This window comes from Crocodylus siamensis, chromosome 2 (assembly GCF_052110815.1).
Source record: "Crocodylus siamensis isolate JL-2025a chromosome 2, ASM5211081v1, whole genome shotgun sequence".
Lineage (NCBI taxonomy): Eukaryota > Metazoa > Chordata > Crocodylia > Crocodylidae > Crocodylus > Crocodylus siamensis.
Genome location: NC_143396.1, coordinates 277,376,074 through 277,395,178, shown reverse-complemented (window position 1 = coordinate 277,395,178; position 19,105 = coordinate 277,376,074). Strand labels below are relative to the sequence as shown.

The window sequence follows — 19,105 nt, the reverse complement described above, 5'->3', positions numbered from 1 at the left end:
GAATCCTGTCCAGTTCCACATTCACTTGTCAATGTAGGTCTGAGCATCAGTGGTATGTGTTAGACCACCAAGGTCACCATAGATAAAGAACAGTTGCACACAGGAAATTAGAGAGGCTGTGAGAGCGCAATTTGTTTTATTGCAGGAAGGAGGATTATACTTTTCAGACCAAAGTGTTAAGCAGAGTTGTCAGGCAGTTTCCAAAGAAAGCCAGGGAGGTTTTTTTGAAGTGTAGCTGGAGAAGAAATTATCACATGCTTGAAGACAGACAGGAAAGGAGAAGAGAAAGAAGCTGGGCAATAAAGAAGGCCAGAGACTGCACAGGAAAGAAGGCAGCAATGGTATTGGACACATACAGCTGAGTAATTCAGTGAAGCCTGTCAAGGAGAGTTTTCACTTGATTCCAAAATATACAGGAACCTGGGAGGGTTTCTAATGAAGCAATAATGTATTCTGACTTGCAGGACTTCCCCCTCCATTTTGAATGGACTTTGAGAGTTAGGGCAAACAAAGAGGAAAAATGTAACTGAAACAACATGTGATTAATGTGGTCAAAAAAGAAACATTTCCTGCATTCAGCACTGAGGTGGCAGACACAGATTATTGTCACTTCACAGGTTTGGGAGACACAGAAGAGATAAAGACAACAGTTCAAGGGTGAATTGCTGGACTTGGTGCTCATGGAGGCTTTAATTATCAGGACATCTGCTGGGAGGAAAACACAGCAGTGCAAAAGCAGCCCAACACATTCTTGGAGTGTGCTGGGGATATTTTTTTGATACAGAAGGTAGAGGGGCAAACCAATACAGAAGCTCTTCTTGACTAAGTGCTCACAAACAGGGAAATTAGTTGAGAATGTGAAGGTGAAAGGTAACCTGTGTGACAATGACCACAAAATAACAGCATACAAGATCCTAAGGGGAGGAAGGAAGAATAAGAATGCTAGGCTTCAGAAAAGCAGACTTTAGCAAACTCAGGGAACTGGTGTATTGAATCCCCTAGGAGGAGCTGAAAACTAGACTGGGTGACCTGGTGAGGTCTCTTCCAGCCCTACTTTCCTATGATTCAGAGGCTAAGTACAGAGATTCAAAAAGCCCAAGGCTGAATTGATTCAGCCTTCACAGTTTAGTCTAAGCTGCAGGGATTGAACCAATAAGCAAATGAACACACATTCACTTTCGAATCGGGAAATGCAAGCACATGCCTGCAGTAGCTCAAGGCAAAAGCCAGGGGGTGCTAGAGCATACCTGCCAACCACTGCCAAAGGGGAAGGAAGAGAAAAAGCCCTGCTGAAGCAGAAGGGGCGCGGCCACGACCCAGCTCATGCCCCGCCTGGGCGGGGGGGAGGGGAAGGTATTGAATTCATAAAAACTTGAACAGGAATACTTTTCTCTGAAAAACTATAAAATGAGGAGCTATAAATGCAGGCTGGGCCATGTGTTTGTTTATGCTTCCTGCTGCCCCCAAAGTCTCTGGGATTTGCAGTCCACAATCCCAGTAGTAGGACTGTGCAGAGTTGCTCATCACTTCCTCTTCCAGGTGCCTCTGGGACTGTACTTCACAGTCACAGCCAGGACTAAATTTTAGCAGGGAAAGGTAGCTCTGTACTTAGAGGAAGGTGAATTTAATCCCCCTCCCTGGCCCCAGACCCCAGTTGGAGTTTGCCTGGGCAGGCAGGGGCACAGGGAGCCAACCAGTGAGGCCAGTGAGCCATCCCTCACTGGTCCAGCTAGGGAGAAGAGGGGTGGGGCCAGTCCTGCTCTCTGGAGCACACAGCACAGCCTAACCCAGGGCTGAAAAGCATGCTGGGGGACTCTGATGAAAGTTAAACCAGGATGGGGTCTGGGACGGAAGTTTCATAACCTGGTTTGACCTAAATCAGGTAAGTCTGATACTACATTCATCAAGGTTCATCTTAAACCACTTTTGGCCATTTTGAAACTGGTTTATGGGCATTGAACTTCTGTTCTGTTACAGGCTTAAACCAGTTTCTGATCACTTAAGCTGGTTTATGTGCAATTCTGTCCCTAGCCTAAGTGACAGGTGTTACAGTTCACCTGAATGAGATTAGCATCTAACGCCAAACTTGACTTGGTTGAGTTTTCCCTGAGGCTGCCCATCTTAACATCCAGTAAGGTACTTGCTTTGTTTATGCAGATCTAGAACACCAGAAGTTGATGAAATATTTGACTTTTTGAATTCAGAAAGAAATGGGCTAGCTTAGGTTGATGAGATAACAGCCAAGAATATATTCTGAAGAAGGACTGTAGCAGATAGATATATACAGGAGTATTGCTCACTGAAAGTCATGGAAAAGGATCTACTAAACTATTGGATAGGTAGAACTGGGTAGAAGATCAAAATCACCAGGACCCTACTGAACTGTGCCGCATGATCAGAAGACGTGGCATGATTGTCAGTATGGAGACTGAAAAAGAAGGATAGCAAAGAAAAAGGACTAGATGATCTGGACTCCATCCCCATGTCAAACACAGACATATGGTGTTCATTCAAGTAGTGACTACAAACTATATTATACTGTAGAGATTCAGGCCATTACTGTTTACAGTGACCAGAGAGTGGTGCCAGATATTTTTTATGTTTTGACCACAGGAGTTATATGCAGGAAAGACAAAATTAATTCACTGAATAACGAGTAGGCTCTGTAGTACTATGAATACTAAAGGAAATTAAAGCCCTGATCAAGCCAATTAAGCACATAAAAACCTTTAAGCCTCTTTGAAGTCAAGTGTACTTATGCCTTAGTCAGCACTCATTTAAAACTGTACGTTTCTGTGATGTGGTCCATACAAAGGTATTAAGCCAGATGCTATAAAATGTCCTTTCATAGCATCCAAAGTATGGTTTGCCTATGAAAGCGCATGCCTCTCTGAACCAGGTAGCCTCTGCAGTGTCAGCCTGCCCTACCTTCTGAAAAATAAGGTGAAATAAGATAAAATACGGTAAAGAAGAACATAAAATAGGATCTTGCAATTCAAGCCTTTGTTGAAGCTATTCTACAAATGACCATCAAACAATGTTGGTTACCTTAAAATTAAAAATTCTTAAAACTGAACAAGCAATTTGGTCCCTAGCAACAAGCATTATTGTATATTTGAATAGATATTAAATCTTCTCTGCAAATGTGTATACCTGATAGACATTGTCCAAAGTTAATTTTGTTCAATGTTCACAAATTAATACATCGTAGCAGGTTAAGAGAATAAGAATATTTATATTTATTCACCATCCTGAATTTATATACTTATACACCATTCTGAATCAAGATATCATGCCAAGAAATAAGAAAGAATTCATTTTCAGTTGAATAAAGGTATAGGCCACTTTCCAATGAAATCACTTATTTCTCAACTATAGTGCAAATCAAATTACAAAAGTCCTAGTTCAGAGCCAATATTTTTCATGGATTTAATTGCAACTGACAGATATATAACCTTTACAAAATTGGTTTACTGTGGTTGGCTCTCACAACCCCTTCATATACTGCCACCACAAGTATATGGCAAATTTATATGCAAAATTGCTATGCTAGCATAGAGTATCTAGATCCCTTGAGAGAACCTTTAAAAAAAGTCACTTCTATATTGTACTCTATTAAGGAAGAATTGATTCGCTATTCCCAGATGACACTAACAAAACCATTTCATTTCTGAAGGTGGGAACAAAGTAGAAGAAAATGAGTATCTTTATATAATTTTCCACATTTTGTTTAATCCGTTCAGGGTATTTCAGCAAGGATGCATGTGTCATGGATTATACAGAACTGTGTGTGTGCACTGAAGACTTTTTAGTACGATATATGATTTATATTGGAAATAACACTCTAGTCATTAGGAAACAAGCAGTAATAAAGATGACAAAATTAAGTACCTATTTGTTATCCATCATCAAACTATCTTAAGAGCCGGTAAGTGGTGCATACACCGCACTTAAGGAAAGTCTATATCATCAATAAATCATATTAGTGGTACCTGTACCTTGTCTAAGGCATGGAAAAAATGAAAGTAAGCGTCTAAAATAAAAAAATAAAGATAAGTATATGCCTTGCCAAGAAACCAGTTTGGTAATTCAAGTCCTTTCTAAATGCTCTGCTCCAATTGTCTCATATAGAAGGCTCTGTCATTCTAACATAAAAAACTGACAGAATCTTTGGAAGAGACAAGCACTTAAAGCTGCTCTTGTAAGTGATGCAGTATTATAAAGAGTGTATTCAATATAACCCCAGAAAAAATTTTTTGCATGAAAAAGGCTTCCTACCACACTAAAGAAAAAGAGCAAATTAGAATGCTACACAGCAACCCCTGTAAAAAGGATGTCTTTTTTAATACCACAATATGATAAATTATCTTAAGTAGCACATTAATGTCAGAAATTGAGCATAATCTAACTTCTTTCCAGTGACAATATTAAATGGCTTTCAGACATCTTTCCCACTATTCTGACATTAAATTTAATAACACCCAGTGAGACCACAAAAATGATTCAGTTAAAAGAATCATACTGCATTGGATCATTGCCTTTTAAGCAGGATTCAGCTAAATGATTTGGACTCTGGTGTTTTTTGCACATTCATGGGAAGGTATATAATTTGCTACGTAACATTTATCAATAGTGAGTGAAGTTCCTTTTGGCACACACTGTGCCACTAGCCATAGGTTTTGTCTGCCTGTGAGATGGATAATTGCTGATTTTACTAAATAAATTCCTAAAGAAACCTTTCAGTTCTAACTTTAAAAGTTTAAACTTCCTCCACTGACATCACTGGAAATTCCAGACATTTGTGAGCATCTGTGGTAGGACAGAAAATGATACCAACTTGGCAGAGAAATACATTGGACCATCTCTCTATTCAAAACGCTTAGCTAAAAAATCAGGAATGTACATTGTGAGGCAGATGTACATGCACCAGCTGAAACTCTGAAGAGTGGAGAGTGGGATTGGACTAGGTAATCCCTAAAGTAACGCTATAATTCTATGAATCGGTGTGGGGGGGGTTTAAATGCTTGAAATTTGTTTTAACAAATAACCTACAGCAAATACAGTCACATGCAAATCAAAGGCCATATGTTGCCACTAGCGCACAGCAGAACTTATGGTGACATGAATGGGAACAATGCTGTTAGGTTGAAAGCATATTTGATTTCTTGCTCCAAAATTTGAAGCAGCCTCTAACTTCAGTGAACACTGCTTACTCCAAAATCTGAGTTCCTTCCCCATTTCTACCCGCCTATAGATTAATGGCTTCACCACTAAACCCTCAGGGTTTGAGGAACGCAAGAGGTTAAATGTCTTTCCCTTTCCTGAAACTCCGGCAAGCCTATTGGAACAAGACCCTGTTCAAAAAGGAATGATGGAACAAGGATTTAGTCTCAATAAAACACTGACGGTCAATACAGAAAACCTGGGCTAGACACCCAAACCTGATTCAACAAGGCACTTACACAAATACTGAAATTAAGTGCATTTTTAATCCCATTGACTTCTGCCCGTTTAGAAAAGCATCCTTATCCAGTATAGTACTTAAAAACATATCCTTAAATCTGAAGCCAATGAATGGGACTTCATCTCCATCTGCATTGAGGCCTTGGCCACCAGAGACTTCCCTTGCTAGTGACAATAGAAAATATGGGTCCACTTGAGAAGTGCATGATTAAGCAATAAATGTATGTCCCAAATATTGGTCTTAAATGCTTTGCCACTCTAGGTACTTTTCTAGAAATGTCAGTAAAAAGGCTAACGTAAGCTGTTACTACCTTATGGCACTGCTTCAGCCTTCTACAGTTTTGATGTTTAAAGAGCTAACCTTTCCCTAGCTCAATCACAGTGCTCACTTTCATCTGACAAGGTAATTTAGAGATACATACACAGGGGAAAAATTCTTGCAAGTTGTACTATGTTTCTTTAGTTCTTTCTGTCCTTTATCTTTTTTTTTTTAAGTTATAATCTCAGAAGGAAAAAAGTATTAAGGAAAATACAATGAATGACTGTTATTTAGTCATTACAGGTCTAATTCAATGAAGAATATAAATTTAGTTTCAACCCTGGTACCCAGCTGATTCTTCCTGCCTTCTACATCGCAGATGCACATCTGCTTTTGTAGGTAATAAAATGTTTCTTCAAAATTCAGTCTCTCATGGTAACCGCATAACTGAGCTTACTACAGGGACTGGCCTAAAATTCATCATTATGGCAAGGGTATTAAACTTACCCGGGGCCCCAGGCCAGATCTGGACTGCAAGGCTCCTCACAGGCTGGATCTAGCCTAGGGTAGCTGTCTTGGCCACCATGGCAGTGGCACCAAAGGTGGCAAGGGTCTGAGGACAGAGCTCTGCTGGTAGCAGTGAGTCTGAGGAAGGAGTCCAGAGGCAGCAGTGGCAAGTCAAGTTCACCACTAACAGCCATGGTCAGTGGGACCAAAGCACCCCAAATCCCATGGCAGGTCATGCCTCCCAACTTCCAGTGGCCTGCTAGTAGCTCAGTAGGCCAGATTCAGCCTGCAGGCCATGTTTGATACCCCTGCACTATGGCAGTGCCTGGCATGGTCTATAGCAGGGGATAAGTCCACAGAGAAACCACAGGGTCTGCAGAACTTACATAGCCGAGCTAGTACCAAAATAGTTTAGAAGGGTGACAAGTGGCACAAGGTTATTGATGAGGTATAAAACCAAGGCTCTGACCACCTGATGTCATTACAAGGTAAGGGATGGTTTAGCCAGGCCAAATCAATAGTCACAATAAGCCAAATTCATCTCTGATTTAACCCGCTTCATTTCTTCATGGATCAATCTGTCCCATTTTCCAGCTCAGAATTTCACCTTCATTGCACGGCGAGGGCTGTTTTCTTTCCTGGTTTTTTGTTTGTTTGTTTAAAAGAGGCTATTCCTGACCTACGGAGGTCAACAGGAGTCCTACGGACCCTCGGTTACATTCTGACATGCATCTCACGCTGAGCTTGAGCAGAAACCTTTGAGGAATAAAAACCTTCCAGTCAAGACTAACTAGATGAGACAAAACACCACTAAACTGGAGGCTGGGAAGAAAAGTGCTGACTTAGCAACTCTCTAACCCAAAGACACTTCTATCAGCAAGGAAGCCACATACTCTGATGACCCCAGAGCAATAAAAAGAACAAAACAAGGAGGGAGCCAGCCACGAGCACAGATGCTTCAGTAGGGAAAAATATATCCCAGAGTCCAGTTTCTGGGTCTTGTGACTGCCAAGCATGTCCCATGTGTGAACACACTCCATTATTATTGACCAGACAGGAAGAAAAAATGGAGAAAAAACAATGAGCAAGAATCCTGTTAAGTACAATGGTGACAAAAGGAGACGGGACTCAAGTTAACAGTGAAGTTACACGCATCTGCCAATTACTGCTGTTTGCTCTGTTTGCTAACTGCAATGGTGTTTAAAGCAATGAAGGAGAAACAAGTGGTTATTTATTCCCATTACTGTCATCATCACCAGGAAATTGTATCTATCTGCGTCTCTATCAGCCAGTCAGAGTGGTAGCAGGTGAAGGGGAAAAAATAAAGGAAGAGTAATGAGCACAATGGGATAAATGCCAGCAAAGGGCACTTGTTCATTATCATTCTTTTATGGGGAACAAGGCAGAAATGTCCAGCGATATAAAATACATACACGCACGTGCTAATCTTTTCCTTTGGCCAATAAGTATCAGCATTAAGACAAACAAGGCACCCTTTATACATGAGCATAGCTTTTACAATCAGCTAAGGAATCTAAAATGAAGAAAACTGCAAATTCTATTGCTTTAGAAGGCATGTGTGATCAAGTCCTTTAAGGTGAGTGGAAACTGCTCCTCCTGCGTGCCTGCGAGCTAAAAAGGCATGGTGCCTTTCTAAGGCACAATGCTTCACAGTGCTTTCACAAAAAACCATGCAGGTCCTCACCAGCAGTAATACAGTGATGGGTCTATGTGCCACAACTTAGCTCTAAGGTCTGCAATGCCTGCCTCCAGGACCACTGCTGAGAAGCAAGCACACTCGCTCCCACTCAACATATGCCAAAGCCCCCAAAGGAGGCCACATAGCTGGTTTAGAGCAGCCTGAGTGCTCTGACTGAGGCATGCTTCATGGTGCACACCCAGGGGCACTCCAAACTGATTGATTTCTGGGCTGCTTCATTTCTGGGCTGCGAGACAGGCTAAGCATCAGCAGTGCCATAGCAAAGGGAGGAAAAGAGGAGCAAGCCCCAGGCGCCAAAGCAAAGGGGCACCAACAGGCACTAGCCAGCCAAGGCAGGACACAGGACAGAGCTGAGAGCTGCTTGTTTGGGGGGGGGGGGGCCCACAGGGACAGAGGAAGGGCAGCTCCCACCACTGCATGCACTCCCGTGCAACCATGGGGGAGCATGTGCCCCCTGGATCTGTGAGTTTGGGTGGGCTGCTGCTGCGGCCTTTCCCCAGGCATCAAACTTCACTGCTATGGCACTGCTAAACATGGCAGAGTAGGCAGAGCCTGTTTCTTGGCACTGATGTAAACCTGGCTTAAATTTTCACAAGAAGAATGGGCAGATATAGTAAGCAGGACATACTCCAAGCAGTCATGTGGAAACAGTGTCTCATACTCAATCTTCCCTTCCCTCAGCAGTGGCTTTCAGCTAAGGGTTACTAAACTCACCATGAGCCTATTGTAATCAAAAATCCATCTGAGGTCTTCGCTCCAAATGTACGGAAAAACACAGGCAGAAACATATTTTCATTTGTACATTTCCAGCTTCTTAAAGAGCCTGTCACACAAAAGGGCAAAGACTCCCTTCCCTTCCATTTAGCATAAATATGCTAGCATGAACCATCATCTCCCTCAGCTCACTGATTTAACAGAAAAGTGCACAACAGTGTGTCATTTAAAGGTATTTAGACTGACAAATTCTTTATGTTAATGTTGATTTGTATGGTTACTTGAGGTGCATATTTTAACTCTCCTGTGCACATTAGCTACTTTAGTTCCATTTTGAAATGTTCATCTCTTATAACCTTTGTAAATAAGTATTCAGATGCTGTAGCTTGCTATTAAAAGGTGAAAAATATGAATAAAGCTTGAAATAGTTCTGTTAAGTTTTAACTGACTTCAAGTGAGATTAAGCACAAAATTTACAATTAAGCCTTCTCCCTAACTTTATTTTTTTTATTTGACTTCTGCAGAGTAACTGCAGATGTCCACATGAGGCAAGTGGGAGGGAAATCAGGACCTCTTGTATATAATCCTTTTATTTGCAGCAAAGATACAGTACCAGCAAGAATGGTTCAAGCTTCTCTGCACGGTCTCTGGCCAGCGTAGTAACCCTGTCCACAGCAGTCACTCTTTGCTTTAGGTTTGAGATGCATGTGACAGCCCATCTGCTCTCTCACCAGCAGCAATATCAACTGGCTTTTATGGAGCTGACACTGGAATCTGGACTGAGATGCCAAACACATTTACATGGGTCACCTGAGACACTTCCCAAGTCAGATAAGAACAATTCGAAGCCATATTTAAACAGGTGTGCAAAGCTCTGTATTCCTGTACCATTCCACGGCAGCCTGCTGTACGTTGCAAGCTTACAGCCCTTCTCAAGTGATCTAGAAAACTGTCAAGAGACGAAGACATGGTATTACCTTTCCAATGCCAGGGTTGTCCTTGATTTTTGACACAGCTCTCAGAAGGCATGGTGGTGCTGGGGGAGGACATAACTCCAGTATGCCACTAAAATTGGTAGCATAGATAGAGAAGTCATGGGAGTGTGGCAGGGGCGGGTGGTACTTCTTTCTCTTTGAGGATAGGTTAAGCTTCTGTGCTGCTCTGTACAAAATAATATCAAGAAAGAACAATGTTACTATGTGCTAAATACAATCTGGACCACTAAAACAGATGTTCGTTGTCATCACTGCCCGTTTAACAAATCAAGTCATTTCATTCTAATCAGATTTCATAAGGACACACCATCAGGAGACTAATAGAAGGAAATATGGGTAGAAATAAGGCTGGCAAGATATTCAGTTAATTCTTCCCCCAACAGAGTTTCAATTATAATCTAACTTTTTTTTTTTCCCCCAAACAGCTTGGCAACTGAGCCAAGACTGCCAAAAATCTCATTGACATCATAAAAGCTAAAATCATCCCCTTGTCACTAGCAGGACCAGATGGGCTTTGCTGGTGATAACATTTATGAAAGTGATGTTTTGTATTCTAACAAGTTACCCAACACAGAGAAATGACATTCCCATACACCACAAATCAACTGAGTGCAGAACTCCCCATTGTTGGCTGCAATGAAAAATGTTAGATAACAGAGAATCCCTTCAAGACAGATGGGGTTTTTTCCCCCTTAATTCCACTCTTCCACATTAAAAGGAAAATCTGTTCGAGAGACATGCTTTAATGTTCTAAATGATAGTGATCCTGCTTTTGAAATGTAGAATTTCAAAACACAGAAGATGAAGAAAAAATTTAAAACATACAATTAAAATTGTGACTTTGTTCTTTGTGAATAAGAATGGGATTAGAACCAAGGTTTCTGCTAATCTGTAATGACTGCACCAAACAGAATATCAAGAAACAAAAATAAAAACTAGGCTCTGCAGAATACCCACAGACAGTCAGAAAAATCACCCTATACACTTCAGCAGAAGAGAATATATATTCATGTGCATATTCTAAATTCTTCGGGGGCGAAATCTCGGTCTGTTTGAAGGCAATGTGAGTTTTGCCGCAGACTTCAGCAGAACAATGATTCTACCTGGGGACTTCTGCTCTCTCTGAATATTCAGGAAAGGCGTTTTTGGACAGTTTATACACAAATAAAACATCTTGAATAAAGAGCGTGGGCTCCAATCCAAAGTCCATCAATGGACAGCACATTGAAACACAAGCTGCAAAATGCCAAGAGAAGCTAAATTTGATGTGTTTTCATGACCATTTCTAGTGCTATCAAGATTAAAATAAGCACAGATTCAAAATGCGACAGTGCTGAGCTGACATCTTTGGGTTGATCTTACTGACACTCCCCCAAGGTCAATGGGAGCTCTGAAGCTGGACCATTCCTCTGATTTGGGCCCATAGTACAGAAGCTTTTCACTCGAGATGCATCATCCTATGAGTGTGCGAGTGTTACATACTTTACACTTGTATGCAACCTTTTAGCCAGGCATCTCAAAGCATTTAACAAGTGTTAGGCCTGCCAACCTGCCTCTGAAGTTAGGAAGATTATATCTGGTGTTAATTTGGGAAAGGAAAGCACAGAGAATTTAAGGGGCAGATTTTATCCAGAACTTTACCAGGGGCTGAAATAACTCTCATACAATCAAACTTAAACAGCAAGTCAATAGCAAAACCAGGATGCAGAACCCAGATCTCCAAATTCCCATATTCTGTAGCTCCAGTGCAGTTTCTATTGATCAAGTCCTGGTTGGTTGTGCATGTGACTTGTGCCATTAAAATCCCATTCACCTCTGAAAATACACATCTAAATTCATATAGGATGAGAGACAAATAGGTTGTACCACTTCACACCAGTGGCTCTATTCAGCATAATATATTTAACAATATTGAACAGCATTTGTTAAATACAGTAGATGGCTGTACTCTAGTCAGCATTGTTTTTTATATCCAATTAGTAGTTGTAGTTGCTAAAAATACATATCTAGTCATCTTGTTGACAAATATGGAAGATCACATTTACTTCTTAGTTTTCATGCTATGATCCACTGCTGAAATGCTAAAAACAGATCTGAAAAAAAAAATCCCTCTTCAAAGTACAATCAAGATGCACATGAAATCCTGATGAAATAATTATTGTTTCAATAAAGTACACGGCAGGATTCCCCTGGGGAACCTATGTGAAGGAGGACAGGTTACAAAGAGTGAATGTATGCGTCCAATGTTTATTCTGGCACCACGACTAACATACCTAACTACTACTGCTTAATGTGTACAAAAAATGGCAGGTTAGAAAAACAAGCCCAGGTCAATCATATTAAAGTGTGGTATCTTCCAAAAGAACTATGTTAAAGAGCCGTCCGTTTTCAAAAGCCAGTGAAAGGCCACACAACTGAGCTTGGCTTTTTTAAATGCTCCTATGAGGAAAGGACACATTTCAGACAGGTTACCTCGCAGTGGCACACACACTGTCCATCTCCAGCTGGGACAGCAGCATACCTTAGCTCGGACCCTTAAGTGTCTGCGTACTGATACAGCAGGTCCTTAGGAAGAGAATGCATGACACGTGTCGGGAATTTTGGCAAGAGGACCTCTCAAGTCCACGGGGGGGTGACAGCAGATTGGAAAAGAGCAGGAACTTGGAGAGCTTTTGCAGAGGATAATAGGAATTACCATATAATGAGCAACAGCCAATTGCAGCACTAATTATTTTAAGTGTTTATACAGGATATTTTCCCAAGGTGCAGCCTAATGCACAAACACACAATATTGATGTGTTTGTGCACAAGAATCTTCTTGCCCAACACAAAAATGCTTCTCCTAGCTCCTGACTTAGCTTTTGCTTTTCCTGACTCTAACCTCAAATCTTCCCTAGAACTAGGCACTGGCTCCCTGACCCCTGGTTTCTGATCTCGGTCCGATCTGGATTACATCTCTTGTATTTCTCCTCAGCTTTCCTGGAACTTAGTCCCCTTGGCCTCAGCCCTCCAACCTGGACTCCAGCTTGGTGCTCTGGTAATCTGTGCTTCCACATTGCTGACTTTGGGGTTTACCCATAGGCCTGACAGCCTTTGTTCCAGCCAAACCCTCACAGGCTCTCTTTATCCTCATGTTGCACTTTTCAGATGCAATTTACGCCTGCAAAATTACTGAGACTCATGCAAAAGGAGAGATCTAGTTTTTGAAGGCTGCGTCCCATCTTTACCTAATGAGGCACTACAGTTTACTGGATCAAGTACAGGGATGGAAATTAGAAGAAATGAATTCTTAGTTTCTCCAGTGAGTTGTGGTGTAACCTTCGGTGAACTGCTCCAACTCTACGGCTCTGACTCCCCCTTAAGAAAATAGGGACAAAGATATAAGTACTCCTTGTGCTTTGAGATCTCTGGATGCAATATTACATAAAGGCAAAGTATTGTAATGATCTATTTTACTGATGTGAGGAATTTTACTGCAAAATGAAACTCACGCACTACCCCCATCTATTTCCAACAACTTGCATTGCTTCCGTAGTCCTCTAACAAGAATTCTTGCAATGGAACTGAGCCTTGGACTCTGCTCCCAGGCCTCGCTCTCCTTCTAATTAAAGCACCTGAGACAGTGGTGTATATTATTTTTCCCCCTAGCTGTGAGATCTACCGTCTGCATTTTGCTTAACTCTTTTCATCTTTAATAGAAGTTGTCTTTTAAGATACTCTGGAGAGTTCTTTCCTCGTAGCTAGGTGTCATGGCAGAAAATAAAGCTAATATATGGTACATGCAGGAGTACTCAAATATCGAGTGACAAGGGACAGTCTCTAACCTGCTCTTTCCTCCACACAATTTAAAAGATTGCTAAGTTTTCTGCCAAGCACAGACAACACCAGCAGGCAAAAGCCTGGGACGATCAATTAGCTAATGCTCAGCACCTGGGGAACATGTCTGCACAATAAGTGCATCAACCAAGCATACCTATTAAAAGAAACGCACATTGCACCCATGAAGTTAACATTTCATTTCCGGTATCTAAGCTGTATAATCAAAGCTCTGCACCAAGTCTTGAAGTTTATATTACCCCTAAACATTAAAGCTATTTAAAGTAAACACTATAAGTACTAGCAATACAATGTATCCCTACTCCACAAAAAGCAACCCAGAATGGTAGCTTCATGCAGATGTGTAAGGTCTGTCATTTGAATTTTCCTAAGTGTTCTACAAATATTTATCAAGCTTCAGAAAACTGTGAAGAAAGTACTGTCGTATATCTCATGTAGATGGGTTATCTGAGGCAAGGCAAGTTTAAGTGGCATGACCATGGTTGCAGAGCAAATTGATGGCAGTCGAAAACAGAACTCTGGATTATGGACTCTTGTCGCTGATTTTTGTCAGCGCTGCTTAATTATTAAAGACATACCTCAGTACTAATCATGACATCTTTTTTTTGGCAGAGCTTTACCATTCTGTTTTCAAGTTATTTTTATTTTACCTCCTCACATTATTATTTGTACCATGGCAATGTCTACAGGCCCCAACAGAGTAACAATACCCAAGAAAAAATTGGTCCAGATCTTAAGAAAATCATATTGTAAGATCTTCATATCTAGGGTTTGGTTTGGCGAGCTACTTAAATTTACAGAGAGACTTTGACCTGGCTTCTGAGTTCACTATGACAACTTGCAGAGTTGTGGATAAAGGACTCTATTTACTATCTTCACAATGACAATACCCACTTGGCCTTTCCCAATTCCCATCTAGAAATGCCAGTGCCAACAAAGCGATCACAACCAGTTTAACAACTTCTTCCCACTACAACCCAACTTGAAAGGAAGCACTAGGAAAAGTCACAGAACTTGTCATTGTATCTGCAGTTCCAGTTATTGTTTCCTTAATTGCTTGTCAATAGAGACAACGAATAGACGGATGTCCTACAATACACCCTCTAGCAGCCTGCCCTGAACTTCCTGCAGCACATAAAATAAACTTTGTTGGCAGTATTACCATGATTATTGCTATAAGTTTAGAACCACAAATCAAATACTAGGACACAAAGCACAATACCGCTACACTTGCTCGAGGAAAAAAACCCAACAAACTAAATAAAACAAAACAGGGCATCGATTTCAATTAAAAGATCAGACACAGAAAACAATGGTTTGTACTACTGGGCCCATCTTCCTATAACATTTTTAAACAGAACTCCAAAAATGCCTACTAGCCAACTGTGAGGCAAGGACTTCTTAGAGTGATATCTTTTATTGGACCAACTATGTAGATGGGATAAAGTTAGACAAGCTTTCAAAATGTAAAACATTCTTCCTCAGGTCTCCAATTATAGGAAGCTGTGGAAGAATGTCTTGCATTCAAAATCTTGTCTAACTTTATCCCAACTACATGGTTGGTCCAATAAAAGATATCACCCTAAGCAATCTTTGCCTCTCACACAATTTCTGGACCATCATGGCTACAACATTACTCTTACACTACCAGTTAATTGACAGTTATCAAATTCAAGACAGCCTCCATGGGTTTCTACATCAGGCCTTTTCTGGGGACGGAGCTACAAAAAAGGTTAAACAAGAATCTGGATTCTCCAAAGTTTTAGGATCTCCCTTTCTTCCCCGTTTTGCATCTCACTCTCATAAATACTTGACTGCCTCCCTCTCTCGAATAGGTGGGCCACAGCAGCCCAGCTGTATGAGTTTTAGTAAATCTTTGCCACTTTCTCCAGTGGAGAATCTGGCTCTGGAATATTACTCCTCCATGAGACTGCCCAGCCCAGGCAGTCACCAGCAATTGCACACTCAGTGTGCTAAGTATCGGCAGGATTCTGGAGACTGTTTCATCCCAGTTCCCTCCAGCTGCGGGGCCTGCATCCAGATGATCCTTGCTTAATAACAAGTCCAATGCATGTCACTTACTGCTTACAATTATGTTCCATACATCCAAGCTGCTGCCTGAGTGTTAACATATTAATCCATGCGACAGCAGGATGAGGTGTTTCAGCCTTCAGACAAAGAGCAATCTTACCTATTGGTGAACAATAAGACAGCTGCCTGGATAGAGATCTCTTGGGCTCTAGTCCTGTGCTCTGCCCTCTAGAGCAATACAGGCCAACCCCTTTGGCAGGCATGCCACAAATTAGCCCCACACCACCCACAAGTGCCACTCCCATCTCCTTTCCCTGCCCCATCTGCTACCTGTCTCCTCCCCAGTCTGCCACGTGCCACCACAGACTGTCCACGAAATGTATGTAAACCAGGGGTGGGCAATTATTTTGAGCGGCGGCCCGCTTACTGAGTTTTGGCCAGCCATCAAGGGCCGCATGGCAGGCAGCCAGGAGCAGATACATATTCATTTTCTAAATATTTTAGGGGCCCCGTGGGCCAGATAGAACAGCCTGGTGGGCCACATCTGGCCCGCGAGCCGCATTTTGCTCACTCCTGATGTAAACTGTAGACGTTGTCATTGACTGACAGACCACACCAACCAGTACAGACTGTGTTATGAATAATATGTACTTAAGCTGGTATATAATCAATAAGCTTGCATTTAAAATCACAAGACATAGCCTGGAAAATTAGAATAAGAATCTGTGTACCAAGCCACTAATACTAGACCAGGTCAAGAACAAATAACTGCTGTTTGGAAAAGTGTGCAACAGGAGCCAAAAGTAACAACTGGTGTTTTGCGCTACCAGCGGAGCTGAACGTAGACAGCCAGAACTCTACTGCAATAATAACGTGCACCTGATAACCTATTGCACATTATAACTGGCCTACTTAGCAGAGTAAAAGCACTAGAACATGGCAAGTAGCATTCCCAGATGGTGAGGTAAACGGGTAAGAAGTCCTCTCTCCCACAACTGTATTTTTCACAAGGACACAGACCCCTGCTACCTGGTATCCTTAAAGTCCACAGGAAAACTGGTTCACTTCAGTTCCTAAAGACTCAGTAAAACAAAAACAAAAATGAATAACCCCAATGAGAATATTTATTAGAATACTCCACATATAAATATTGTGTGTCAAGAAGAGGAATCTGGGGGAAGACCTCAGCAAATTCAAGACAATCTGTTGCCACTTGCTTCCTCCCTCCTGCATCTCCCCGAGCTGGTATAAGTGAAAATCTGTACCGTGCTTTTGCAGGGAGCTAGATAGGCACAGAGACAAGTGCTTATTCTTATACTTTGGGGTGTAATCAATAAAAGGTTGGGTTATAGACCTGTCACTTGCCTCTTTATCTGACTTAGGTGGTAGTAATGCTTTACCTGCCACGAGGGAGTAGAGGATAACTGGGAAACGTGATTGTATCTTGATTTAGTATACAAAAAGAGTAATCAGTAAGGGAATTGTAACTGTCCCTGAATTCTTTGGCTAAGCTTGCAAAGAAATCCTGATCATAGACAGGCTGTGGTCTTGTCTCTCAAAAGACCAAATGGTACCAAGTTTTTGGTAGTTCCTGTGGCAGGTGCTGCAGGTTGGCCACCCCTGCTCTAGAACATGTCCTCTCTCTTGTTTGTATAGTTAAATCAATGGGAGTAAAGCTTTTCTCATATTATAATCTCCAGGCAGGCGAGGCACCCAAACATTTGCTTATTTGGCCTGTCAGTCAAGCATTGCCAGGAAGAACAAGCAATTAGTGTTGGTGACTGCCCTTGCTCAGCTGAGTATTTGCTATTTCACAACATGCAAAATCAAAAGGTGACATTTTTATAAGGGCTTCCATTACTGCAGTTTGATCGAGATTTATAAAATGTCAAAACATATTACTCATAGCTGATGTTTTGGAGAAGAACTCTCCAGCATAAGAGTAAGTCCATGCCTTGCCTCTTAGATGAAGTAGGATAATCCCGCATTTCAGGTTTAAATTTCACTCTGAGTTTGAGCTGCAGCCCTTTTAATTTTCTGGTGCCATCAAGGACATTTTGGGTAATTCTAGAAACAAAGCTGGGATTTCTGTACTTAGATCTAGGATAGCAATAGGCAGCTGTGCTTCATATATTTTCCTAATCAAAAATGATGGGCCAAATTCTCAGCTGCACTAAGTATGACATGAAAAGCAAATTTTATGCTCCCCCAAGGCCTCAGTCAACTGAAGTCCAAAGCAGTCCCTTAAGTTGCTATCAAATCAGAGCTGTCCAGCTTCCAAGCAGCCAGGGGCTACATGGCCCACGAGCCACAGAAGGGAGACCCACAGCCCTTCTTGGACTCTCCCCTGCCCACCACTGCACCACACACCTACAACATGCTCCCACTGCACCGTGGGCCCATGACCCTCACCCCCACCATACCACACTCAACCGTCCCCACTCCAAACTCCACCATGTGCCCATGCAAGTACCCCCAAACCTTCTCCCCCACCACTGCATCATGTGTCCCAGACTGACCCTCAGCTCCCCTCAGTTGGACAGTCCTGCTATACAGCTTCACCCCACCCAAGAAATCCCTTGTGCCATGAGCAAACCTTGGTTACTGCTTTATGACAGCTTTATGGCTGCTGAGCATTGGCACTATATGATTCATGTTTCATAGTAACAACTAGTAAAGCACTAGAATGGGTATGGGAAGCACTGGAACAGGTCACCCAGAGAGGCTGCAGAATCTCCAATCTCCTTGGAGGTTTTTAAGACCTGCCTACACAAAGCCTTGATATGATATAGGTGGGAACAGTCCTGCTTTAAGCAGGAGTTAGACTAGATGACCTCCTGAGGTCCCTTCCAATCCTAATTTTCTGTGATTCTATGACAGTTGCTGGGGCTTGCCTCCTACCTTTACTAACTCTGCTCACTGATGATGTAAAACAAACCACAAGCTGACAAATACATTGCAGTACTTCCATACTCACTCGATGATTACAGCCTAACAAACTGCTGAAAACCCACATACATTAACCTTTATGTAAACAGTACTGTCAACGCCCGCTATCAAAATGTGTCAGCTCTTGAGCTATACACAACACAGATAGCTACACACAGAAAATGTAGTTCCCTCAAAACCAACAATACTACCTCACCCTATTGAATGAACAAACCAAGCTAAAGCAGGCAGAACTTCATCCACATTAGACAAAAACGTTAAGTTTTATTGCCCAGCCTTTACTAGACATAGCATCGTGAAACAGTATGGTTCAGGAAACAGAACTTTACTCACATTTGTATTCCAAAAAAAGAAGAGCACTAGACATTTTTAAACTAGAAAAGTAATGAAAGAGAAACAATTGCACTAACTAACTATTCATTACTGAAGTAATTATATAAACAGAGCACTTAACATTAGCCCTGCAATCCCAATTCCTCGTACACAGAAAGAAGATAGAGCTAAGAAAACTTCTCCAGCAATAGGTTATTTGTTAATGAAGATACTAAATTCTGTGTTATTTATCAAAAACAGCTGGGTATAAAAAGCAATGGTATACTTATTGGCTGATCTTCGTTCAACTCACCAATG

General features: G+C 41.7%; 1 protein-coding gene across 3 annotated transcripts in view; it reads right to left on the bottom strand.

Moving 5' to 3' along the window:
• The window catches only part of KIF26A (kinesin family member 26A), a 141,537-nt gene that overhangs the window by 34,772 nt on the left and 87,660 nt on the right, over positions 1-19,105 (bottom strand). For all 3 annotated transcript variants that reach the window (XM_090034136.1, XM_090034133.1, XM_090034134.1), the window contains exon 5: positions 9,641-9,824. In XM_090034136.1, the coding sequence (XP_089890262.1) occupies positions 9,641-9,824 (184 nt within the window). The remainder of the gene's footprint in view (positions 1-9,640; positions 9,825-19,105) is intronic.